The following is a 26,958-nucleotide window of genomic DNA, read 5'->3' as shown; positions in this document are numbered from 1 at the left end:
CTTGGAAACTCCTGTCCCCTCCCCTAATCTCGTACTAACTACCTAACCTCTATTGCTATTATCAATGATGCATGCACATTGAAAACCTAAAAGCTAATAACTTCCAAACTAATCAGCTATTCTATATATTGCAAAAGAAGCCCATTTATTCTGCAAATGGTTCTTTGTTATTCAGCATCATTCTCTTACTCAAAATCTTTATGTTGGTCTTTTATTTGAAATTCAATTATGAATACTTACACTCAAATACTTACACTCATAAGTGAAAGTATCCACTGAAATTGTAACACTTTATATTCCTAATACCTCTAATTTTTGGTTTCATGTGTTTATTTATGTATTTATTACCCAAGTTATAATTGACTACTTTCTTTAAATTCTCTTTATTCATTACTATTTGTCTTTTTATGTTGCTGAGGATGTCAATATTTTGAATTCTTTTGTCTCTTCAAAACTGATTTCTATCTTCATCATTTGGTTTCTTCAATCCATACCCACTTGCTATATTTATTGTGCCATAAAATTTTGTCATCATGGTGACATTGTATTGTTTTTCTTTTATGTCAGGATAGCTTTGCTATCAGAATACACCTTCATCCAAAGAAGGAACTTAGTTTTTCCTTTATAAACCCAAGAGAGTTCCTTGACCATACTAAGCACAATTATTTTGAAGGTTACTCACTAGCCATATTATTTTCTATAAATAATTTCGAATGTTACAGTATAAAATGCAAGGAAAGGTCAGAGTTGCATTTTAGAAATGTCATTTGGATTGTGATTGCTGAGAAAAGATTTTAAAACAAAAATAAGCAAGAGTTAGGTCAGAGAAAGCAGATGTGAGATACAGCCTTTCTTACAGCAAACTACTAGCTATCTAGATTCAATTGAGATTTTCTTCAGCCACTTTCCAGTCATTCAGCTTTAACAATTAAGGTTGAATACATTGAAGCATATTTCCCCTTGAGAATTTGTTTAATTACTTATGGAGGTATCCTGTGAAAAAATGTGTGCATATTTAATGGTTGGCTGACAATATTTCAGTTTGCTACCTTGACAGAATCATTGGATACCTTTAATGACATCTGTATGTTTTACATAAAACCATATAAATAAAAACAAAACTATGAAAGTAGGAATTAATTTTAATAAGTGGTATAATGTAGAGCTATATTTGTCAGTACTTTTTTTGAGTCGGGGTTTTACTATCTGTTACTAACTTTCCTAGAAATTGTGTAAATCAAGCTCTTGTGCTGTCTCTGCTTCCTCAGTATGCACTGTATTTTAAAATTTAAGATAAACAATAGTAAAGTTTTATTTTGATACAAAATTGAAATGTTTAATTCTTCCTATTTTCATATCTCTCAACTCTTAATCCTCTAATAAAAGTTGAAAGAACTTATTAAATGGTATTTAATGATATCAAAATGAGTGTTTCATGATTCAGAAACAGATTGCAGGAAAGTTTCCTGTTTTAGTTTTCTTATTTTCTTTTTTTTTTTAATTAAAAACAAGATTGTTTTACATGTCAATCCCCTTTCCCTCTACCTTCCCTCCCCTGCCCCCCACTAACACCCCACCTATCCAATACCATTTCTGCTCCCCAGGGAGAGTGAGGCCTTCCATGGGGGGGGTCTTCAAAGTCTGTCATACCCTTTGGGAAAAGACCTAGGCCCTCGCCCCATATGTCTAGGCTGAGGGCGTATCCCTCTATGTGAAATGGAATTCCAAAGTCCATTCCTATGCTAGGGATAAGTACTGATCCTACTACAAGAGGCCCCATAGATTTCTGAGGCCTCATCACTAATACCCACATTCATGGGGTCTGGATCAGTACTATGCTGGTTTCCCAGCTATCAGTCTGGGGACCATGAGCTCCCCCTTGTTCAGGTCAGCTGTTTCTGTGGGTTTCACTAGCCTTGTATTGACCCCTTTGCTCACCACTCCTCCCACTCAGCAACTGGATTCCAGGAATTCAGTTCAGTTTTTAGCTGTGGGTGTCTGCTTCTACTTCCATCAGCTGCTGGATGAAGGCTCTATGATGGCATATAAGATAGTCATCAATCTCATTATTGGAAAAGGACATTTAAGGTAGTCGCTCCACTATTGCATAGATTCTTAGTTGGGGTCATGCTTGTAGATCTCTGGACATTTCCCTAGTGTCTGATTTCTCTTTAAACCTATAATGGCTCCCTCTATTATGGTATCTCTTTTCTTGCCCTCTTCTATTCTTCCCCTGACTCAATATTCCTGCTCCCTCATGTCCTCCTCCCCTCCTCTTCTCCCCTTCTCTTTCTCCTAGCTCCTTTTCCCCTCCCCCATGCTCCCAATTAGTTCAGGAGATCTTGTCCCTTTCCCATTCTCCAGGGGACCATGTTTAGGTCTCTCTTAGGGTCCTCCTTGTTTCCTAGCTTCTATGTGGCTTGGATTGTAGGCTGGTAATCCTTTGCTCTATGTCTAAAATCCATATATGAGGAGTACGTACCATGTTTTTCTTTTTGTGACTGGGTTACCTAACTCAGGATGGTTTCTTCTTGTTCCATCCATTTGCATGCGAATTTCAAGATTCTGTTGTTGTTTTCCACTGAGTATTAATCTATTGTGTAAATGTACCACATTTTCTATATCCATGGTTTCTTCTTGTTCCATCCATTTGCATGCGAATTTCAAGATTCTGTTGTTGTTTTCCACTGAGTATTAATCTATTGTGTAAATGTACCACATTTTCTATATCCATTCTTCAGTTGAGGGGTATCCAGATAGTAGGTTCTGGCTGTTACCAATAAAGCAGCTATGAACATAGTTGAACAGATGTCCTTATTGTATGAATGTGCTTCTTTTGGGTATATGCCTAAGAGTGGAATTGCTGGATCTTGTGGTAGACTGATTCCCATTTTCCTGAGGAACATCATACTTATTTTCAAAGTGGCTTGAACAACCATGCTTATTATAGCACTATTCCCAATATATAAATTATAGGATCAGCCTAGGTGTTCATCATCAAATGAAAAAAGACAATGTATAGATATACAATGGAGTTTCATTCATGCACAAAGAGCAATGAAACTGTGTCATTTGTAGTAAAATTGATGGAAAAAATCATATTAAGTGAAATAATGCAGATTCACACAAACATTATGTTTTCTTCATGAAAAAAATATACACATACACATATAAAAAGTAAGTAAATGGGGTCTAATTGGAAAAAATTGAAAATGTAATAGTATAGAGTGATGGAGTCAAGGTACTTAAAGGAAAATGCCACTTAAAATGTGTCACTTTTTTCAATGACTGCCTCCTAATAAAATTTTAAAGCAGAACAGGAATGAATAACACAAAACCACTAAAACAAAAACAAGCCACTGAAAAAATCATGGTTTAATTACTTTTAATATATAGCTGAGAATAGGAGTCAGAGAAGTTCTGAGTTTTTTCACTTTTAGATAGATGTTTAGAAGAATATAAATGCCATTTGCTATCCACTTCTCCTGTCATGTGGAAATTTTAAATATTTTTCTTGTTTATTTACCTTGCAAGTAAATGTTATCTTTAATTTTTAAACATGTATATTTTATAATTATTTATATTTCCAAAAATTTCTAAGTATCTTGTTTAAGCCTTTCAGTTATCTTCTAAGAAAGTATATTTCAAACCTTTTTATGTATTAGTATCAATTCTGAAATATAAGAGATATCATGGAAATTTTTTTATATCATACATATATGACACGTTATAGTATATGTATATTATTATGTCCTTTTCAATTTACATAAAAGAAAGAAGTCTCCTCACTTGAATCAAATTAATTTTGGCTATCCTTCAACTTTCTTTCTGTGATTGTATTTTCCATGTGTGTAAAAGTCACATTTGTTATATGCATTTTCTACTTAGAGATTTTCAGTAAAATATTGGCTGCAATTCTGCTCTCTTAGAAAAAGTCATTATGAGTGAAAGGAACAATGTGTTACTTACATTTGAAGAATGAAAACAAACGGACAAATGGGGGTGGAATTAATTTAGTAATCTTTTATCACTTTAAAAGTATTCAGGGACAGGAAATAGAGTTAATGCTAAGGAGAAACTTAAATAAGGAACTGAAAAAATATCAAGAACTTGATAGAAAATATTTCCTTCTCTCTTTTTAAAGAAGCATATGATCACTTATATCTACTTCCTCTATGTATGGCTCTGTTCTATTCTTCTCTAAAGGTTGTTATACTTCTCTAAGCATATGACAGAATTAGCACAGAGAATAAGATTGCATACCCTCATTTTCACACAACCTGCAGGGAAAAATTTTTCCTGAATACTAACTCTACATCTCTATCAAATAGGATAGGCTTACTCTATTTTGAATCAAATGCTAGTTACATGCAGTCCAAAGACTGGGTTGCATAGGACTGTTCTAGTATTTAGGAGTGGAAATTAGTTTATATGAACATAGATAATGAACAAAACATCCCATAATGTGTCTACCATGTCTATTTTTAAATACTAATTCTGAGGTTTTACTCAAGAAGGTCATACAAAGCCTATCAAGCACAAGTTTGTAGCTAATCAGGATGATATTCTTTCCAGTGTAAATGCTTTAGTGTGTTGTGTTTTGTTTTTAACTGAAAAAGCTATAACTTTGTGATTTATTTTTCAGCCAATAACTACAACAGTCTTATCATCTGGACCTTCCATTCAATATACATCCTTTCCATATCAAGGAGTATCTGAGAGTTATTCATCTTCACAAAGAGTTGACACTCCAAGGTAACTCTCACTAATAATCAGATCTATCTATATACAATTTTCACCTAGACTTAAATGTAAAAATATCCTATTTTTAATTTGTAGTACACTTTAAATGTGATACTTGATCCCTAAATGTTAATATATTGACTAGATAGTGAAAAAATGACGTATTAAGAAGTAGTCTACTTGGGGAAATACTTTTAAGTTCATTGGAAAATAATTAATTATGGGAATATGCAAATAGTTAATGTCAGGGAAGAGTGTATAATTAACACAATAATCCTTATTTTTTTTGCAAAAAACCTTAATATTGTCTTTTGCTTTATAAGTCAACAAATAGGACTATATGCTCCATAGTATTTTCTTACAGAATAATTTCAACAGAGATAATGTCTTAGTATCAAGTTGTAAATATTTAAACATGTATTTATGTTTGTTTTTCTTCAAGTGATGAAGGAGCAGTTACACTGGAACATGACAAAGGAAGCAAATCTGAAACAGAAATTTCTGATACAAATGCATCTGAAATTTTGGGAGGTTCTTTTTACTATAAAACTTTCCAAGACTTAACTATTATTGAAAGTGATACTCCTCTTATAGACTCTGGTTCTGAAAGGTGTATGATTAATTCTGACTCTGATAGAGGTGTTGTGTCAGATTTTGAGTTGGAACAGTCTTCTGACTCAGAAAAGTCTCTTAGGGATTCAGACTCTAGAAAACACCTGTTAAAAGCAGAAAATGATCAAATGGAGTCAGTCTCTGTTGAAGACTTGAGTAAGACAGGGCAACAGCTGGTGAGAATTGAACAGTGCCAGGTGGAATCTAGATCTCTGAAACATTGGGTGCCCTCAGGCTCAGAAAAGTTCCTGGAAGATTCTGACTCTGAAAGAGACTCTGACTCTGATAATGAAAGGAAGAAAAGAGAAAAACGTCAAATGGCTTCAGATTCTATAAAACGTCTAATGGCATCTGAGAAAACAGTGATGGAGACTGAAAATTTCTGGACGATTCCTGATTCTGAGAGCTATGCAGTGGAATCAGGCACAGAAAAAGGTAGAGTATCAGTGTCTAAGCTACATCTGATACAAGTAGAAAAAACAGAAAAGCGAAGATCTAAGAGATATATGGAGGACTCTGAATCTGCAACAAGTGAGACAGACTCAGATTCAGAAAGACATGAGCTAGCCTCAGCCGCTGTGAAATGTTTCATGGATATAAAAACTGCTATTAACAAGCTCCCAAAGCATTCTTGGTCTGAAAGAAGAACAGTGAACTCAGATTCTGAAAGCCCTGTGATGTCCTCTGATTCTGCGAAGCACATGAAGAAGGCTGAAATATGCAAAAGTTCCTGTAACTTAGAAAGACTCAAGGTGGCTCATAAATCTGAGTCTCTGCAGGAATGGTTAGATGCTAAAAGAAAACAGTTAGATTCTGGTCATAGTGGACACTGGGATAGCTCTGGAAAATACCAGTTTAGGTCTATAGTACCTCAAGATAGCTTTGGAAAATGTCAGGGTGACCTTCAAACATTTCAGAGTATCACTGAAAAAGATCAAGTAGACTCCAGTTCTGAAAAATATCAGAAAAAACCCGGAAATGAAAGTGATCAAAATGAACCTGAAAGTAAAAGATACCCCATAAAGAGAGAGAAGGGATTTGACAATAAGGGGTTTCAAGTGGCTAAAGAAAGAGAACATCTCTTGGAGACTGACCGCTATGATTCACAAAAAGAAGCACACCGGCTTGGTGCTCGTAGAAAGGAGAATCGTCCTCCAGGTAAGCTAAAATGTATGTAGTCTTTGAAAATAACTTACAAATTTTATTAATAGCAACATAACATTTCCCAAAATGTCAGTTACTTTGATATATTTGGGACTGAAACCACTTAAGAAAATACAAAATTCAGAAATAAAACATCTTCATACCAGATTTTTATTTCACTTTCAAAATGGGAATATCATCTTACTTTAAGTAAAGTTTTATCTCTTCTATTTTAAAAGGAGGGAAGTTAAAAATGCATATAAAAGCAGTGTCTATTCTGGCCTAAGAACACAATGGTAAATTTAACTTCTATCATTCTGGAATAAGTAAAAGGAGATTTTTCCTGTTTAGTTATTGTAAAGAGATATAAGCATAGAAGCCTAAACACATCAGCATTTACCTTTCTTCTCTCATAAAGGTTTTCCTCAAGTTACATAATTTTCAATGAATTGTTTGTGTTTATCTGTTACTTGTGTTAATTTTATCATAATATACATTATTATAATCCTCCAGCTCCCAGAACTGTGGGTCATGACCTCTTTGGGGGGAAATGACACTTTCACAGGGATCGAATGTCAGATATACCGCATATCAGGCATTTACATTACAGTTTATAACAATCACAAAATTACATTTATGAAGTAATAACAGAAATAATTTTGTGGTTGAGGGTCACCACAACATTAGGAACTATATTAAAAGATTTAGGAAGGTTAAAAACCACTGCCCTAGACAATTTAAGTGACTCTTGAGAGCAAATATATATGTTTTATATAAAATTGCTATGAACTACTATAAATACTTTACATGTACTAATTTATGTTGATTCAGTGGCCCTAGTTTATTAAAGCTCACAGATTTTACATATATAAATGTATTAAGTCCTTCAAATACTAGAAGGTAGGTTACTATTATCATCTTTATTTTACAAATGGATGTACAAATAAGTAACCAAAATAGCACAATAAATAATAGGATGTGAACTAATGCTCTAGTGTTTATGTTGCTGACCATGAAGATGCACTATTAGACAACTCTAAGAGGTATTTCCCATTAAGAACCATGAAATTAGGAAGTTCAAGTTATTTGTTGTAGACTTTGAACTTTGTGTTACCTAAATATATTGTCTTAGTTTACAAGCATTATTATGATACATATATTTTAACATTTTATCCTGGATTTTCTAATTTAGAAAAAAATTGTAAAAAAAATTGAATTTGTTAGTACATGCTTTTAATCTCAGTGCTGGGATGGCAGAAATGGTATCATTCCTAGGACTCAATGTCCGGCCAGCCAGCCAGCCTCAGCTAATCAGACAGCTCAAGTTCCCATTGAGAGACATACTTTTAAAAAAAAAATGAAAAACTCTGAGGCAAGATGCCTGATGTTGATCTCTGACCTCCACCCACATGGACACACAAAGGTGTGTCTGCCTGCACATATATGTACACCCCTAGCTATGTGCAAGCACACGAGTGAGTGTACACAAAATAAACAGTAATAATGATATAGTATATAAGTGCATACTATAAATGTTGAGAACTAAAGCCCAAGTAGACATCTTCCCTAAATGGCCACATAGGTAATTATTGACCAAGCTAGAGTACAGAAACTCCTAGTCTAGTATTTTCTCAGATATATCTGTGAATTTAGTTTATAATTGTATACCTTAGTTAGGGTTACTGTAGCTATGGATAAAAGACCACGACCAAGGCAAATTATAAAAGGAAGCATTTAATGGGGATTTACTTAACAGTTTCAGGAGTTAATCCATTATCATGGTGGGAAGCATGACTTCAGGCAGGCAGACATGTTGCTTGATCGGTAGCTGAGAACTCAAATCTGATCCAAAGTTTGCATGTAGAGAGGGAGAGCGAAACTAGCCTGCCATGGGCTTTTGAAACCTGAAAACCTACCCACAGTAACACAATCCTCCAAAAAGGCCAAACTTAACTCCAAAAAGGCCACAACTCATAATCCTTTCAAACATTTCTTCTAACTGGACACCAAGTATTAAAACATACGTGCCTGAGGGGTCAAGATCATGACAGGGAAACCCACAGGAACAGCTGATCTGAGCTCCTAGGAGCTCAGGAGTCTAGACCAACAGCTAGGGAATCTGCATGGGACTGATCTAGGCCCTCTGCATGTGGGTGACAGTTGTGTAGCTTGGTCTGTTTGTGGGCCGCTAGAAGTGGGACCAGGATCTGTCCCTGGAGCATGAGCTGACTTTTTGGAGCCCATTCCCTATTGTGGGATTCCATGCTCAGCCTTAATGCAGGAGGAGGAGCTTGGTCCTGTTTCAACTTGATATGCCAGGCTTTGTTGACTCCCCTTGGAAGGCCTTATCATGTCTGAGGAGTGGATTAGGGGATAGAAATGAGGTGGGGAAATGGGAGGAGAAGGGGGAAACTGTGTTTGGTATGTAAAATAAATAAAATATTTAAAATTAAAAAAGTTTTTGGTGGAGTATCTGGGATTCCTCACTCATCTGTACATATTATATATTAAAAATATAAACTGATACTCTGAGTATAATTTTAAACCTACAATTGAGTATAATTTTAAACCTACAATTAAAATTCCTAAGTATAAGGAAAGTGTTCTTATATGCCTTCTTTAACAAAATGTCTGCTGATAAATTTACTCAGTTTTGTTATATCTGATTTTCCCTTTTTATTAATAAATAAGATATGCTTATACAAAGATAAAAACCTGCTCTTTGTGCTATACACCTCCTCTTCATTTCCAAATGAGCAATAAAACAAAGGCATCCTTTATCACATTCTCTTTATAACAGTAAATAGATGTAAGGAAAAGAGTTGGCTGTATCTCCCACTCCCAAAATGAAGTCACTTTCATTCTGTGACTATGTTCACTAAGTAGATAGGACTTTTTTGGCCAGCTAGTCACTCTATTTTTATGAACTTGCTACAAAGTTTTCAAATCTGACTGTATTTTTAGTTGTTGCATAAAGTACATGCCATAACATTTTAAACTCCATTTTTTTCTGCTTTGAGGTAGCATGTCCTTTAATGAAAGAAAAATAGTCAATAAAGGTGTGTGTGTGTGTGTGTGTGTGTGTGTGTGTGTGTGTGTGTTGCATATATAGGATATTTAAATGCATACCATATATGTGGCAAGAGAAAAGCACATTGAGAAAGTGAATGAGAATAGACCTGAAGGAAACTGGTAACATCTGAGGATGAGTATTCCTGAAAGAGAAACAATAAATACAAAACCCATAGAGCAGGAATATAACTTCTTTGGAGAAATAAGACAAATCCATAAAATTTGTGAAACATTAGTTTGCAGGGTATTCACAAACTAGTTTAAACATCACTACCATCCTATCACAGAACACCATTTTTGCCCAAGAGGCAACTTTGTAGCAGCATTATTCATTATAGCTAAAATGTGGAGACTGCTCATATACTCTGCAAATAATGAGTGGATAAGTGAAATGTTGCATGTCTGCACAGTGGATGATGTTATTTAGCAATACAAAAAAGGCAGTGTTCATTTTTTGGTATGTCATAGGTAAACCTGGAAGACATTATTCTGAGTACAAACAACTAATAAAAAAGAAACACATGTTGCACCTTCCCGTGTATTTAAAGTGTCCTAAAGTATAAATCTATAGAGGCAAAAGATATCTTAGTGGTTGCTTAGAACTGTGGTAGAAGAGACTAGCATTTTATGACTAAATGGTGTATGACATTTATTTAAACTTCATTTTTCCTGTCTTCGATGGTTTATATTTTTGATAGAAGACACACACACACTACAGTCATTTCACTACATTTCTACAAGGATGCAGTGAGTTGGTTCTACAGTTTTAATAAATGTCCAAAGTCCACGTACTATTGCCTTTGTTTCCAACTTGTAACATTATTTTAAACTTTATTTTTTATATGGCTTTAGTAAGCTTTATGAAATTTGTGAATAAGAGTACCATTACAAATAAGTATATTTGAAAATGATGTTACAGTATCAAATAAGATTTTTAATATGGAATTATGTAGTAAACATTCTTTTAAATAATACCATTTTATTAGTAGTTGGAAAATAACTGAATCTGTTTAATATGATTCTAGGTTTTTGGAGGCCTGTGATCTTGACTCCTAAGCTTGGCCAGGAAAAGAAAACTGAAGAGCATAAGTCTCTACAACAAAAAGATAACAGATGTGAGTATATTCAGTAGAAATTGTCTAAGAATTTAATCAAGTTATTTGTTATTATTTGGGAAAATAAATTCAGACTCTGAAGTGTTAGAGTTGTTACAAGATAATATAATACATAATAATACATGTTACAATAACTCTTCCCACCAGCCTGGTCCCAGTGTTGAGTAAACCCCAAATAAAACATGAGACACTATATTAATTATAAAGCTGTTGGCCTTTGGCAATGGTTTCTTAATGGCTAGCTCCGACTTAATTATTAACCCATTAATTAATGTATATATTTTTACAAGGACGTGTCTTACTGAGGATGCCTGCCTCATGTGTCCTCTCTTCCCTGGATCACATGGCGACTCTCCACTCTTTACTACATTTCCCAGCATTCTCCTTGACTTCTAGTCCCACTTATCTTGCTTCCCTATTGGCCAACAGTGCTTTATTCATCAACCAATAAGACAAACATATACACAGAAGGACTTCCCCCATCATCTCCTCTTTTCTGTCTAAATGAAAAAAAGGGTTTTAACATTAACATAGTAAAATATATAACAAAACAGTTATCAAGTAAGAACTATAGCTACAATATTTAGTTGAATAATGTTTAGTAAGATTTAAAGAAAATAACTTTATCATCTATCCTATCTTTGTGAGTCTAAAGTCTTATATGTAACTTATCTTTTATCCTAACTAAGGAAAACTATAAGTATCTGTCTTCAACTCCATCAAAGACCACAGGAGGATAATATATAAACTCTAGAACTGACAGAGACATCTCTCTACCTGGACAGTCACCCAAAGTTCCAATGTAATGTCAGGGTATCCATCTTCAGGCTATAGGCCACAGTGTGTCTGGAAGACTTCTTTGTGAAGCAGGAAATTTTAAACTGTCTACCTGCATTGGCAGTTTGTCAGTCACTTTTCTATGTGTCCTGTAGAATGTCTGGCAGACTCTTCCATGAAGCAGGAACACTTTAGGACTGTCCATGTTGTTTTACAAGTATAGCAGTCACTTTCCTGTGGGTCCTGCATGTCCAGTTTATACAGCAACAGTCAAACAGTCCAGGCAAGAACAGTTCTTACCCAAATGGCTAGTCTTGCCATATTGAAAGCAAACTCCACATTGAGTTTCTTCTATGCCCATCTTCCTTTATTACATAATTGGTGTGCCAGGAGCAGTTGTGTCTCACTGTCATGAAAAACCCTAAACCATTTTAAGTGCCATATTCTGAATGTCTTTGAAATGTTTGAAGAATATCCGTTTAAAATATATCTCTGTATATCTAGAAAACATAACAAATCTAACTGTTAAGTTTGGCTATTATAGGTAACTATATACAATCTGTATTTAATTATGCATTACATTTTAAAGATCTGTATAAACACAATACCTAAACAAGAGGAGAAATATACATATAACAAAATTGATCTTAAATTTGTATCAACAAATAAAAATCCATTCCAATACAAAGTATACATTTCTATATCATTTCCCCTTCTTTCCTTTAAAAAAGACATTGGTTGTGATCATTAACCATTTATAATCAACTCCATTTAAATGAAAACAAAAATTTATAAACAATATTTGGGAATTTAGACATTGTTCTTTCCAAACTGCTTCCTGCTAGTTAGGGGTGCTGTCCATAACATGGGGATCATGACAAAACAAAGAAACCTAGCCAGGTCCTTGTTTCTGTAGTCTGTAAGGCTTCATCCTCTCAGCTGTTATAGATGTTGGACTTCCTGAGACACTGTTTCAGGGGGTCTTACTTCATCAAACCATATTAGTCTGGAAGGAATCCATAGCTTTACATTTTCTGTGTAAATACAAGCAAAAACTCTTTTCCCAAGTAACCTGTCCTTATATTTAAATTCTGAAGTCAAAGCCTTTTTAACATATATAAGTTGGATTAATTTAGCAGCAGTTATAATCAAATGTATTTTAGCAGCTGTAGTTCTTTCTTCAGCAAACAATTTAAAGAAATGAATATAGCATGTAGTATCCAGACTCTCTGTGTATTGTTCATCTTTACATAGCTTTTTTATTACTCTATTTCTTATTCAATATATTTTTAATGGTTTAGGATGTAATTCACCCAATAAAGTATGAAACTCAGTGATTTTTAATATATTCACAGACATATGCAACTATCAATTCTATTAGAATATTTTTATCAGTACCATGACAACACTACAAATATTACCTATGCATCTTCCCTCAGAAACAACTAAACAACTTTCTGTCAGTTTCCCTATTTTACTTATTTTATATTAATTGAATCATATGATGAATGCCACTTTATCACTACATTCATTTAATAAGTATAATTACTTCAAGCTTACTCTATGATAGTGTATATCATACTTTTTATGATTGAACAATATTCCATATTAGGCATTATCACATTTTATATACAGACCTATAAATTGATTATATTCATTCAAGCTCAGATACAATGAATAAGGTCTCTCTAAATGTTTTCAAAAGATTCTATGATGCTATGTGTTTCATTTCTTGCTGGTAATATTTCTAGAAGTGAAATTGCATCAAAATTCATTATTTGTTGCTTAATTACTGTCCCCCAGTTATATTGTTTCCAAAGTTATATTGTTTCCAAATAACATTATATAGACTGAGCAAGTTGAATTTATCACACACACACACACACACACACACACACACACACACACACACACACACACGTACAAATACACGTACAAACAAACATGTATATAACAACAGTTTAAGAATAAAGAGGCCAAGAATTTGAAAGAGAGAAAGGAGGAATACATGGGAGGATTTAGAGGAATGAAGGAAATTATGTAAATATAATTCTGCCCAAAATCATTTATTTATTTTTAACTTCCTTTTTATTTATTGTTTGTGTTTTCATATCACCTACTCATTTCTCTGTCCCTTCATATTTGCCATCTGCCCTTGCAAACTACCCCCCAAAATAAAATAAAATTTAAGTGAAAAAGGAAAAAATTAATCTCACCATGGAAACTATAACGTGACACAGTGAGTCATGCAGTAAACACTTTCATCACTATATCTTCACTTGCAAGTGTTCATTGCAGAGTCATTGGTCTGATTTGAGGCCTCACTGGGACTCCTCCTTTAAAAATAGCTTTACATGATATTTCACTATTCATACTATGATCTTATGGTCAGCCTATAAAAAATCAATTCTTTTCTGGGATAGCTGCATTTAGCAATCAGATTTCTGTATTAAAATGTCAGGGTGGTAGATAAATAAGGTAAATCAGGCTCTTAGTGCATTTTTATGAACCACGCTAATATTGAAATTGAGTACAAGACAACAGCAGTGAGCCATGCCCCAGAGATGATCCAAAGTCCAATATGTCAGGAGTGATTACACTCCTAGTGGTATGCTCTCCCTCAATGTACAGGATGGGGAAGAATAGCAAGTTAGGATGCAACCAGTCTCTGTGTTACAAATATAAAGGATATTAGCTTCTTGTTTTCAAACTAATTAAAAATCAAACCCTTTCCTGTAAACATTTGTTCATGAGCCAGAAACAGTGAAGTACTCATCATGAGGTTTTGTGAGTTTGTGGGTACATGTAGAAGTGTGCAAATTCTGACATACTTTTTATCGAATAGAGTGACTGCTGTTTGACACAGCTTACTATTAGGTCTGAGATAGCAAGTCTATTAGAGTATAGATTTAGGTCTAGGCTATAAGGTCATATGAAATCAATAATAAAAAGCCAAGACAAAATAAGCCAGTAGCTTTCTTTTAGAAAAGCAGAACCAAGAAAGCAGAGTCAGATTATTTCCAAGTCTCAGTGACAAACAAGAATCCACTAAACTTTTTTGTCTTCCTTTTTAGAGTTCAAATCAACTTGCCCCAAAATATTTACAGAGTGGTAAAATCATCAGAAATTATGAGTAAACATCTTATGTAACAATTGTTTATTTGAAAAAAAGTTAAAGTACTTCCATTATATATACATCTAGAAATTGCCTGCACATTTTGTTTCCTTCTTGAAATATATTGATAGATTAAAAAATAGAAACAAAAAAGATTGGTTCTAATCACTCACTCAAGTTTCTACATTCAAAGCATTTACATTTTAAATTATTCCTCAGTGAGAAAGCCAATGGAATTGTGTCCTATTAATTTCTTTTACCCCCTTTCTGACCTGGATTATCCTTTTAGCACTTATGAAGTAATAAGTATTTAATATATTCATATCCTTTTTATCATCCAAATTAGCTACATTTTAATAGAAAGCATTTTCCCATTTGCAGTAGCAGTTAATTTAGAATTTGCAGAATTACCATTACAACTTCATAGAGATTCTGGAAATAAAACAAGTGGACAGGCAGCTGCTTTAATGATAACAATGAAGATATGACTTGATGTATTAGTTCATTTTTGGTACTATAATGCAGTATGTGAAGCAAGTTAATATATAAGGAAAAGATTTTTGTAACATTTTTCTGAAGGTACAACTTTGAGGGGATATACCCTGTGATGGCATTCTATTTAGCAGAGTCCTAAGGTGATACAGGGAAACAAATAACAAGGAACACGGAAGATTCAATTTGCTGTGTATTCTCTGATTTCTTTTACTTATCTTATGAATCAACTTGGATTCAAACCAGAAGTTTTCACTTGAATGTTTTTATCTAATCTAATCACCTACCAAAGATTCCAAAATCTTAGTATTGTTGCCATACTTAGGATGAGAGCTGTGCCCCTGGAAATCCTAACAAACTGGGTTCAGCCACCTGTCCTCAATAAACTTATTAAAAGAACCTAAATAATAGTGAAGAACAGACAAAGGAGATTAGTCAGTGTGACAAAATTGGGAAAAGAAGCAAAGAAATACAGGGACATGCCTACCAGTCCATAGTTGGCATTTTGACATATGATTAAGTTTTAAATAGAAGGTAAAAGGTATGTATAACTAAGTGCTGGTCAAGGTGTGGTCATGACCATAATTGACTTAGTATTGCCTTTACTCTGGTCTGTCCTGCATGGTACCCTGAAAAGCTTTCATGTTGGCGGTATATGAGATCCCTTCTCCTTGATAAGCTCTCCCTCTGGCTATCATCAAGCCTAAGCCACTTCTCCCAGTGTGTTATTCCTTGAGGGAATTACAATTCTATGGTGTGCCTTTTTTCACCAGACCAGATAGCCGGAGCAAAAGGCAGAAATGTTTCTTTAAAATGCTCTCATTTTTAAGGCATTCCAGTTACATTTTCCCACTGCTTATTTTTTGAAAATATCATACATTTATATAATGTATCTTGATCATACCCATTTTCCCATTCTCTTACTCTAACACATCTTCCTACTAGCTTCATGTCTTCTTTACAAATGTTTTATAACACACTGAGTCCAATTAGTGTTGCACATATGCACAGGATCATCCACTGACACATGGGCAACCTACCACTGGCCACCACTCACAATGAAAATGAGTGATTCTTCCTCTGCCAGGTTCTGCCCTTGGGCTTGTTATTTCTCTAGTCATGGGTTTTGACTATGTGTATAGAACCAGGCATAAATTCCCTCCTGTGGAGCAAGCCTCAAATCCAATCAAGACAGTGGGCAGTGACTCCATAAACATTCTTCTCATTAATGTTCCAGTGGGTATATCTTGCCTGGTAAGAGAGTATTGTAGCATGAAGACTACAATATTTTATAAGAGCAGTGATGGCTTTTCTCACCAAAGAGCCCGCATAGCAATTTGTAGGACTATAAAACCAGCCAAGAGAAAGGTAGTATCATGCTCAGTTCAAGAATGTTTTCTCAAAAAAATTTAATTAAAAAAACAAAAACAATTAAAAAAAACAAAAACAATTTTAAAAGAATGATTTCTCTATACCATACAAGTGGAATGTGTGGTGTCTCCAGCAGTAGGGTCTTGGTATTTAGTTAAAGTGGGCAACCAAGAGCAATAGATATATCCTTCATTGTTTTGGGTGCCTCTCAGGGAATCTCTGACAGAAAAGTAACCCATGCCTGACATTGAAATTTTCATTAAGCCCATATATTATTTGAGAAGCAGCATTGTTCTCCTTGTAGTACCTCTGTTCAAACTCTATATATGTATAATAGTTTACAAACTTAATGGATCATTAATTTTGTTTAACCCAACCCAATCCCCTTTCTTCTGCTCCCTACTCTGTGTCCCTATCCCCACTTAAACTTTTAGTTTCTAATATTCTCCATTGTTCTTTCATATCACATATAATTTCCATTCTAATTAAATTTTTATTTGAGTTACTAGGTTATAGGTTCCCATGTAGCTTCCTCATATACACTTTATTTTTGTTAATCCTCCCTTTGATCTCTTATTTCCCCATCCCCTTTAGTCCACTTCTTGCTTGAGTCATTCTGCCCCTAGTAGCCCAATTATCCTTTCCTTTCACCTATGTTTTTAATCCACTATCCTTTAAATATGTGGCACCATGGCCCATTTCCAGTTTTCCAGATTTCACTTGTATTCCAAGTTAAATACACAAAACAAAATTTATCTAGAATCTACATATAAAAGAGAAATATATAATTTGTCTTTTGAGCCTTGGTTACTCCTACTCACTTATAATTTCTTCTAAAACCTGTTCTCTTCATTATTTTATTCTCTTTTACATTTGATTAATATTCCATTGTGTATATGTACCAAATTCTCAGTTCATTCTTCAGTTGATGGGTGTCTATGTTTATTCACCTACCTTCCTAGCAATTGTGAATGGAGGGGCAAAAATGAACATGGATATGGAAGTGTCTCTGTATTAAGGCGTATAGTCATTTGAATATATGCCTAGGAGTGGTATGCTCTGGATATAATAAATGTATCTATTTCTAGTTTTCTGAGGAAAGTTCGAACTGATTTTCAAAGAGGATGCACTAGTTTAAACTCCCACCAACGGTGCATAAGATACCTCCTCACCCATGTCCTTTCCAGCATTTCTTATTGTTTGTAAAATTCCCGATGATTGCCATTCTTTCTTGGGTGAGATGAAATCTTAAAGTAGTTTTACTGCATTTCCCTTACGGCTAAGGATGTAGGAAACTTTTTGAATTATTAACTAAAATTTTATATTTCTTCTTTTGAGAAGTTTCTTCTCAGTTCCCTAGTCTTTAAAAAAGGTACCTTCCATCTCCTTTGGTCCTTAAACTCTTTCCACCTCCCCTCTGCAGAGTTCCCTGAGCCCTGAGGGATTGGATGGAGACATCCCATTTAGGGCTAAGTGTTTCTAGGTCTCCCACTCTGCATTTTTGGGGGTGTAGGTCTCTGTATTTATTTTCATCTGCTGCTGGACAAATCTCTGATGATATCTGAGGAAGGCACTGGTCTGTGCATTATAGCAGAATGTCATTAGGAGAAATTTTAATACTATATTCCTTTAGCAGAACAGTTGTATTTGGTTTTCCCCTAGACTGCTGGGCTCAGGTTTGTGGCCACCTAAGCAGTATTGGTTATGGGTTCCAACTCATGTAGTGAGCTTTAAATCAAATCAAATATTAGTTGGTTGCTCCTAGATTTGTGACATGATTGCACCCAGTCTATCTTGGAGGCAGGTCACCATTTTAGATCTAAACATTTATAGCTGGGCTGGTGTTTACCTTTCTCCTATGGTAGCAAGCAGAGTAATTTCCAATACCATGAACATTAGTCCATGGGGTAGAGGCACTAGGTATGAACCATCTTGAAGTTTCCTTACCCAATTGAGTCACTTAGGTGTTGTCTTCAGCAACGGGGCTTTACCATCAGTTTGTGGAGAGCAACCATAAAGCCTTGACAATAGACTGGGTTGTTTGAGGGTTCCCATTGGGCTCCTTTGGCTAACAACTCAATTAAACATAACACATTCCCAGTGTTGGAAGCTTAATTTGGTGATGAGATACCCAATTGTAGCTCTATCTCTCCCATTTTTTTGCAATTTCATTTAGACTGCCTTCATATATGTATATAGTACAGGAAATACCTACTGTATTAGGTTTCCATATGACCCCTCAAATGGCCCTTAGTTTTAGCTGTTCCTCCCTGTATTCTCTTAATTGCTCCCCCTTCCTCCCACCTCCTTGTTTAATCCTTCTGTTCCAACCACCCATCCCATCCTCCCTTGTCTATCTATATTCTATTTACCCTTCCTAGGGAGATGCATCCCTTCCCCAGTCCCTGACTGTATACCTAACCACTGTGGTTATATAGATTGTCACTTGCTTATCAATGATTTAATAGCTAACATCCACTATGAGTGAATACGTACTATATTTGTCTTTCTGGGTCTTGGGTACCCCCACTTAGGATATTTTTCTAGTTTCATTCATTTACCTGCAATTTTCCAGATTTTATTTTTTTTAATTCATTAGTAATACTCCATTGAGTAAATGTACCACATTTTGCTTATCCATTCATCGACAGACATACAGGTTGTTTCCAGTTACTTGCTATTATGAATAAAGCCACATTGAATATGGTTGAACAAGTGTCTCTCTAGTTGAATGTCTAGTCCTTTTGGTGTATACCCAAGAGTGGTACAGCTGTATCTTTCTTGGGATCTATTGCACTAATTTCCATAGTGACTGTGAAAGTTTGCACTCCCCATTGGATGAGTTTTTCCAGTACACCACATACTTATCAGCATGAGGTGTTGTTTGTTTTATTGGTCTTACCCATTCAGACTGGTGTTAAGATAAAATATCAAAAGTATATTTGATTTGCATTTCCCTGATGACTAAGGCTGTTGAACATTTCTTTAAAGTGCTTATCAACCACTTAAATTTCCTCTTTTGAGAATTCTGTTTTGATGTCTACCCCATTTTTATTTGGGTTGTTTTCTTGATGTCCAGGAGTTTTTTAGTTCTTTATAGATTTTAGATATTAGCCCTCTATCAGATGTGTAATTTATAAAAATCTTTTTCCATTGTGTAGCCTGCCACTTTGTCTGAATGATAGTATCATGTGTCCCTCTTAGGGTACTCCTTGTTACCTAACTACTCTGGAGCCGTGGATTATATTCTGGTTATCCTTTTCTTTCCATCTAATATCCACGTCTGAGTGAATGCATACTGTGTTTGTCTTTCTGAGTCTGGGTTACCTCACTCAGGATGTTTTCATTCTAATTCCATCCATTTACCTGCAGATATCATGAGGTCCTCATTTTTTACAGCAGAGTAGTACTCCATTGTATAAATGTACATTTTCCTTATTCATTCTTTGGTTCAGGGGGATCTAGGTTGTTCCCAGGTTTTAGCTATTATGAATAAGGCTGCTATGAACATTGTTGACAAAGTGTTCTTGTGTTATAATTGTGTGTATATATGCCCAAGAGTTGTATTGCTGGGTCTTGAGGTAGATTGATTCTGAGTTTTCTTGGAAACCATCATACTGATTTCCAAAATAGCTGTACAGGTTTATACTCCCACCAGCAGTACAGGAGTGTTACCCTGACTCCAAATACTCTCCAACATAAGCTGCCCTCAGTATCTTTGAGTTTAGCCATGCTGAGAGGTGTAAGGTGGTTTCACAAAGTCATTTTGGTTTGCATTTCCCTATTGATAAAGGACGTTGAACATTTCCTTAAGTATCTTTTGGCCATTTGAAATTTTTCTGGTGAGAATTCTGTTTAACTATTTAACTCTGTACCCCATTTTAAATTTGGTTATTATGTATTTTGATGTCTAGTTTCTTGAGTTCTTTATATATTTTGTAGATCAGCCCTCTGTCAGATGCGTGGTTGGTAAAGATCTTTTCCCATTTTGTAGGCTGTCATTTGTCTTATTGACAGTGTCCTTTGCCTTACAAAAGCTTTTCAGTTTCAGGAGGTCCCATTTATTGATTGTTGTTTTCAGTGTCAGTGCTACTAGTGTTACATTTAGGAAATGGTCTCCTGTGCCAATGTATTCCAGGCTACTTCCTACTTTCTCTTCTATCAGGTTCAGTGTAGCTGGTTTTGTGTTGAGGCATTTTATCCACTTGGATTTGAGTTTTGTACATGGCTATAGATATGGATATATTTGCAATCTTCTACATGTTGACATCTAGTTATGCCAGCACCATTTGCTAAAGATGGTTTCCTTTTTCCTTTGTGCCATTTTGGCATCTTTGTCAAAAATCAGGTGTTCATAGGTGTTCATTAATGTCATGGTCTTTGATTCAATTCCATTGATCCACCTGTCTTTTTATGCCAATACCAGCCTGTTGTATTACTATAGCTCTATAGTAGAGTTTGAAGTCAGGGATGGTGATGCCTCCAGAAGTTCCTTTATCGTACAGCATTGTTTTAGCTATTCTTGGTTTTGTGGGTTTTTTTCATATGAAGTTGAGTATTGTTCTTTTAGGGTCTGTGAAGAATTATGTTGAGATTTTGATGGGGAGTGCATTGAATCTGTAGATTGCTTTTGGTAGGATTACCATTTTTTCTTTATTGATCCTACCTATCCAAGAACATGGGAGATCTTTCCATTTTCTGATATCTTCTTCAATTTCTTTCTTTAGGAACTTAAAGTTATTATCATACACATCTTTCACTTGTTTGGTTAGACTTTCCCCAAGATATTTTATATTTGTGGCTATTGTAAATTATGAACTTTATATGATTTCTTATTCAGACCATTTACCATTTTTCTATAGGAGGGATTTTTAGTATTCAGGCATCTACACTGGCCTGCTCATTGGGTACTGACAGGGTATGCCCTCAGCTGCTGCCAATAAGAGAACCACTAGTGCCTATTCACTATGTTCACTTTCAATAGGACCCTGCCCGCCTCCCATCTTCTTCTCTCCCTCTCTCTGTTCCCCTCTCTCTCTGCCCTTCTTTCCTCTCTGCTGCTGCTTCTGTCTCCAGAGGCTGGTCTCCTTCCCCCCTCCCCTTTCCCCTTTTTTATGATATCTTTCCCTAATTAAAAAAATCCCTCTGCTTGAACTCTGTCACGTGGAGTCTTTTGAGAACTGCTTTTCTTAAATTACAACAGGGCTACTGATTTTGTTGAGTTAGTCTTGTTAGTCTTCGCACATTACTGAAGGTGTGTATCAGCTGCAGGATTTACTAGGTATAGATTTTGAGGTCACTTATGCATACTATCATATCATCTGTAAATAGTGTGATAGTTTGATTTCTTCCTTTCCAATTTGTATCCCCTTGATCTCCCTTAGTTGTCTCATTGCTCTAGTTAGAACTCCAAGTACTGTATTGAATAGATATGGAGAGAGAGGACAGCCTTGTCTTGTTCCTGATTTTAGTGGAATCACTTTCAGTTTCTGTTTAATTTGATTTTGGCTGTTGCCTTGCTGTATATTGCTTTTATTATGTTTAGATATGTTCCTTACAGCCCTGATCTCTCCAATACCTTTATCATGAAGGGCTGTTGGATTTTGTTGAATGCATCTAATAAGATGAGATGATCATGTGTTTTTTTTTCTTTCAGTTGTTTTATATGGTGGATTACATTGACAGATTTCTGTATGTTTAATCAACCCTGCATCTGTGGGATGAAGCCTACTTGATCATGGTGGATGATTTTTTTAATGTATTCTTGAATTCGGTTTGCCAATGTTCATGAGGGAAATTGATCTGTAGTTCCCTTTCTTTGTGTGGTTTGGGTATCAGGGTTACTGTATCCTCATAAAAGGAGTTTTTCAATGTTCCTTCTATTTCTATTGTGTGTAACAATTTGTGGAGTAATGGAGTTAGCTCTTCTTTGAAATTCTGATAGACTTCTGCTCTGAAACCATATGGTCCTGGGCTTTTTTTTTTTTTTTTTTTTTTTTTTGGTTGGTTGGAAGACTTTTGATGACTGCTTCTATTTCCTTGGGGGATTTAGTTCTATTTAAATTGTTTATCTGGTCTTGATTTAATTTTGGTATGTAAAAACCTATTTAGAAAACTATCCATTTCTTTTAAATTTTCCAATTTTGGGGGTATAGGTTTTTCAAGTATGATCTGATGATTCTCTGAATTTCCTCAGTGTCTGTTATACCCCCCCTTTTCATTTCTGATTTTGTTAATTTGTACATTCTCTCATTGCCTTTTGGTTCATTTGGATAAGGGTTTGTCTATCTTGCTTATTTTCTCAAAGAACAAACTCTTTGTTTCATTGATTCCTTCTATTGTTCTCTTTGTTTCTATTTTATTGATTTCAGCCCTAGGTTTTATTATTTCTTGTCATCCAGTCCTTCTGGGTGTGTTTGCTTCTTTTTGTTCTAGAGTTTTCCGGTGTTTTGTTAATTCCCTAGTGTGGGATTTCTCCTACTTCCTTATGTAGACATTTAGTGCTATGAACTTTCCTCTTTGCACTGCTTTCATGGTGTCTCATAAGTTTGGGCATGTTGTACATTCATTTTCATTGAATTCCAGGAAATCTCTATAATTTCTTATTAAGCCATGGTGATCCAATAAGATACAGGTGTGTTCTTTCAATATTTTCTTAATCTGTGGAGAATTGCTTTGTAACCAAATATGTGGTCAATTTTAGAGAATGTTCTATGGGGTGCTGAGAAGAAAGTATATTTCTTTGTGTTTTGGTGGAATGTCCTATGGATGTCTGGTAAGTTCATTTGAGTCATAACATCTGTTAGATCCCTTATTTCTCTGTTAAGACCTGTCCACTGGTGAGAGTGGGATGTTGAAGTCTTCCATTATTAGTGTGTGGGGTTTGATGTGCGATTTAAATTTTAGTAATGTTTCTTTTACAAATGTGGGTGCCCTTGTATTTGGGGCATGTATGATCAGGATTGAGACTTTTTTGGTTTTTAGAGACAGGGTTTCTCTGTGTAGCTTTGGAGCCTATCCTGGCACTCACTCTGGAGACCAGGCTGGCCTCGAACTCACAGAGATCTGCCTGCCTCTGCCTCCTGAGTGCTGGGATTAAAGGCGTGCACCAACAACGCCTGTCTAGGATTGAGACTTCTTGATGCATATTTCCTGTGATGAATATGAAATGCCATTCATCATCTCTTGATTACCTTTAGTTTGAAGTCTTATTTTGTTAGATATTAGGATAGCTATACCAGCTTGCTTCTTAGGTCCATTTGATTGGAAAGTCTTTTCCCATTTCTTTACTCTGAGGAAATTTCTATCTTTAAAATTGATGTGGGTTTCTTGTATGTAGCAGAAGGTTAGATCCTGTTGTCATACCCATTCTGTTAGCCTGTTCTTTTTTGTAGGCAAGTTGGGTCCATCTATATTAAGGGATATCAATGACCAGTGATTGTGTATTTTTAACATGTGACTGTTAATTTTTGGTGGTTGTGGTGGGGCGTGTGTGTGTGTGTGTGTGTGTGTGTGTGTGTGTGTGTGTGTGTGTGTGTGTGTGTGTGTGTGTGTGTGTCCTTTTTTTTAGAATTGGCTGGCGTGTGATTATCTATTACCTGTGTTTTCCTGGGTACCTCTGACCTCCTTGGGTTGGAGTTTTCCTTTTAATGCTTTTTGTAGAGCTGGATTTGTGGACAGGTATGAGTTAAATCTGGTTTTGTCATGGAATATCTTGTTTTCTCCATCTATGTTGGTTGAAAGTTTTGCTGGGTATAGTAGTCTGGGTTGGCATCTATGGTCTCTAAGAGTCTACATAATGTCTGTCCAGGAACTTCTAGTTTTGAGTCTCCATTGAGAAATTATGTGTTATTCTGATGGGTCTGCCTTTATAGGTTACTTGACTTTTTTCTTTGCAGCTCTTAATATTCTTTCTTTATTTTGTATATTTTGTTTTTGATTATTGTGTGGTGTTGAGAGGACATTTTTTGGTCCAGTCTTTTTGGTGTTCTGTAAACTTCTTGTATCTTCGTAGGTATTTCCTTCCTTAGGTTGGAAAAGTTTTCTACTGTGATTTTGTTGAATATATTTTCTGTGCCTTTGAGCTGATAATTCTTCTTTCTTCTATCCCTATTATTCTTAGGTTTGGTCTTTTCATGTTGTCTCAGATTTCCTAGATATTTTGTGTTATGACTTTTGTTGGCTTTAACACTTTCTTTGACTGGTGAATCTATTTCCTCTATCATATCTTCAACACCTGAGATTCTTTTTCATCTCTGGTATTCTGTTGGGTATGCTTTCATCTGTAGTTCCTATTTGTTTACCCAGATTTTCTATTTCCAGAATTCCCTCAGTTTGTGTTTTCTAAATTGCCTCCATTTCAATTTTCACATCTTGGACTTCTTTGTTCGTTCTTGGTTTTCTTGGCTTTCTTTATTTATTGAGTTCTTTCCATTTTTTCTTGTCTTTTCCTCCATTTCTGTAAGGGAATTCTTCATTTCTTCTTTAAGGGCCTCTACCATCTTCATAAAGTCGCTTTTAAGGTTTTTCTTCTGGGATGGGATATTCAAGTCTTCCTAATGTACCACTAGTTTCTGGTGTTGCTGTATTTCTCTTTAGGTATTGAATGTATTCTTGCATTGATGTCTACCCATCTCTTCTTCCTGTTAGTGCAGGCAGTGTCTTTGATTCTTGAACCAATCCTGTCCTCTCTCTCTCAATCCTTTCTGTGTAGTAGATGTCTTTGTCCCAAGGGGCCACTCTCAGTCCTCTCTGGGCAGTAGATGTCTGTGTCCCAGGGAGCTGCTGAGGTCTCAGGAGATGGGTAGCAATTAGCATTTTTATAAAAAATATTTTAATAGTCCAGAGTTTTGTCTTTTATAGTAGGATTAAAGCTCATTTACTCAACACAGATACAGTATTAAAATAGGCTGTATTAGTTCATACATTTACTAGTATGCTTATAATTTTATGTTTTCATACTTAATATCCTTTTATCTCTATTTGAATAACTTTCTTTAGAATTTCCTGTAAAGCAGTTCAGAATTAGAGAAATTCCATAATCTTTTGTTTACAAGATAAAATGTTTCTCTTTATTTACTTTATAAAACAATTTTGCATGACTTAATACCCTGGGTTAGCAGTTTTTATTAATTATAGTACTTTGAATATATCAACTGATTCTTTTTTCCCTTTATTCTTTCTGTTACTAAATATGCAAACAGTAATTCCTCTGTGATCATAACTAATTTTCTTATTTTTAAATTTTTTATTTGCTGTTTTGATTATGTTTTTGTCTTTGCCTTATATTGAGTTTATATGACTTCATAATCACTTTCTTCCCTAATTTAGGGACTTTTGTCCATATTTCTTCAAATAAATTTTTCTTGTTCTCCATGCTTGAGTTTGCAAAAATGTGTATACTGATACACTTGCCACTATACTATATCTTCCTTGTAATTTCATTGCTCTTTTCTTTTTCCCCCTAATTTCCAGCTATCTTCTTATTTCATTTTCCTTTTATGTATTAGCTTGCTATTGATCTACTTTAGTAAATTTTTTTATTTTAATTATTATATTAACTGTTTTTCTATTATAATTATATATATATATATTTATTATTTAGCATGATACCTTTGAAATTCTCAATTTGTTAATATCTTTTTTCCTTATGCTGAGTATACTTATGATTATTATTTTGATTTATGTTTTAAGTAAATAATATATCTCAATTTCATTATAATCTATTTCTGGATATGTATCTGGTTCCATAGTTTTGAACAAATTTCCATTTTAGTGTTTGCTTTGACTTTTCATATTGGTATTTGTACATTATAAAAATAGTCACCATGCCAACATTTTGTTCAAATGGCCTTATTCAAGAGAGAACTCACACTAAATAGCCTGCTATCTAAATCTCAGTATTCCACAGACACACTAGGTCTTCTCTAAGAGTCTACTCATTTTTTAAGATTTGTTTTCTTGGGGCAGAGTGTAAAACACTTGCCACAAATGCCTGATAACTGATTTCAGGTCCCCCAAACCTAAGTAAAAGCTGACAAGGGGAATGCTTATCTTTAATCCCACTACACCCAAAAGAAGGTGGGAGACAGAGACAGTAGAGTCACTGTAGACCTGAATACAAGCTTCACTGGCACATGCAGCAGTGAATAAGAGATACACTGTTTCAAGCAATGTGTAACACTTGCCCAATTCATACAAATAAAATGCACGCATGAGTACACACATACAGACTTCATTTACACACAAATAAGATTTGAAAAAATGTTGAATTTTTTATAGAATAATTCCAGAAATTCCTTTGTCAGTGATAGATTTGTGTGTTAATATAACATTGCTTATATCCATAGTACATCCATCAGATTCTTAAAGACAGTAAGAATTTGTACATATTCATCTCTGTATCTAAACTCTACTTGATGGCTAGCTGGCAAATGGTTTTGAAATAGTGATAAATTTAGTTGATTAGTAACAATTTGTAAATAATAAAAATACCAAACAATTGTATAAATAAAAACA

The 26,958-nt window shown here is 34.8% G+C and overlaps 1 protein-coding gene across 1 annotated transcript in view; it reads left to right on the top strand.

The window, feature by feature from the left end:
- The first annotated feature begins 5,699 nt into the window (after window positions 1-5,699).
- LOC100760342 (uncharacterized protein DDB_G0283697-like) overlaps window positions 5,700-26,958 on the top strand; it is a 36,340-nt gene continuing 15,081 nt past the window's right edge. The window contains exons 1-2 of the mRNA XM_027433033.2: window positions 5,700-6,513; window positions 10,596-10,685. Of these exons, the coding sequence (XP_027288834.2) occupies window positions 5,700-6,513; window positions 10,596-10,685 (904 nt within the window). The remainder of the gene's footprint in view (window positions 6,514-10,595; window positions 10,686-26,958) is intronic.

This window comes from Cricetulus griseus, chromosome X (assembly GCF_003668045.3).
Source record: "Cricetulus griseus strain 17A/GY chromosome X, alternate assembly CriGri-PICRH-1.0, whole genome shotgun sequence".
Lineage (NCBI taxonomy): Eukaryota > Metazoa > Chordata > Mammalia > Rodentia > Cricetidae > Cricetulus > Cricetulus griseus.
Note: the sequence above shows the minus strand (reverse complement) of the source record. Positions and strands in the feature narration are given on the sequence as shown.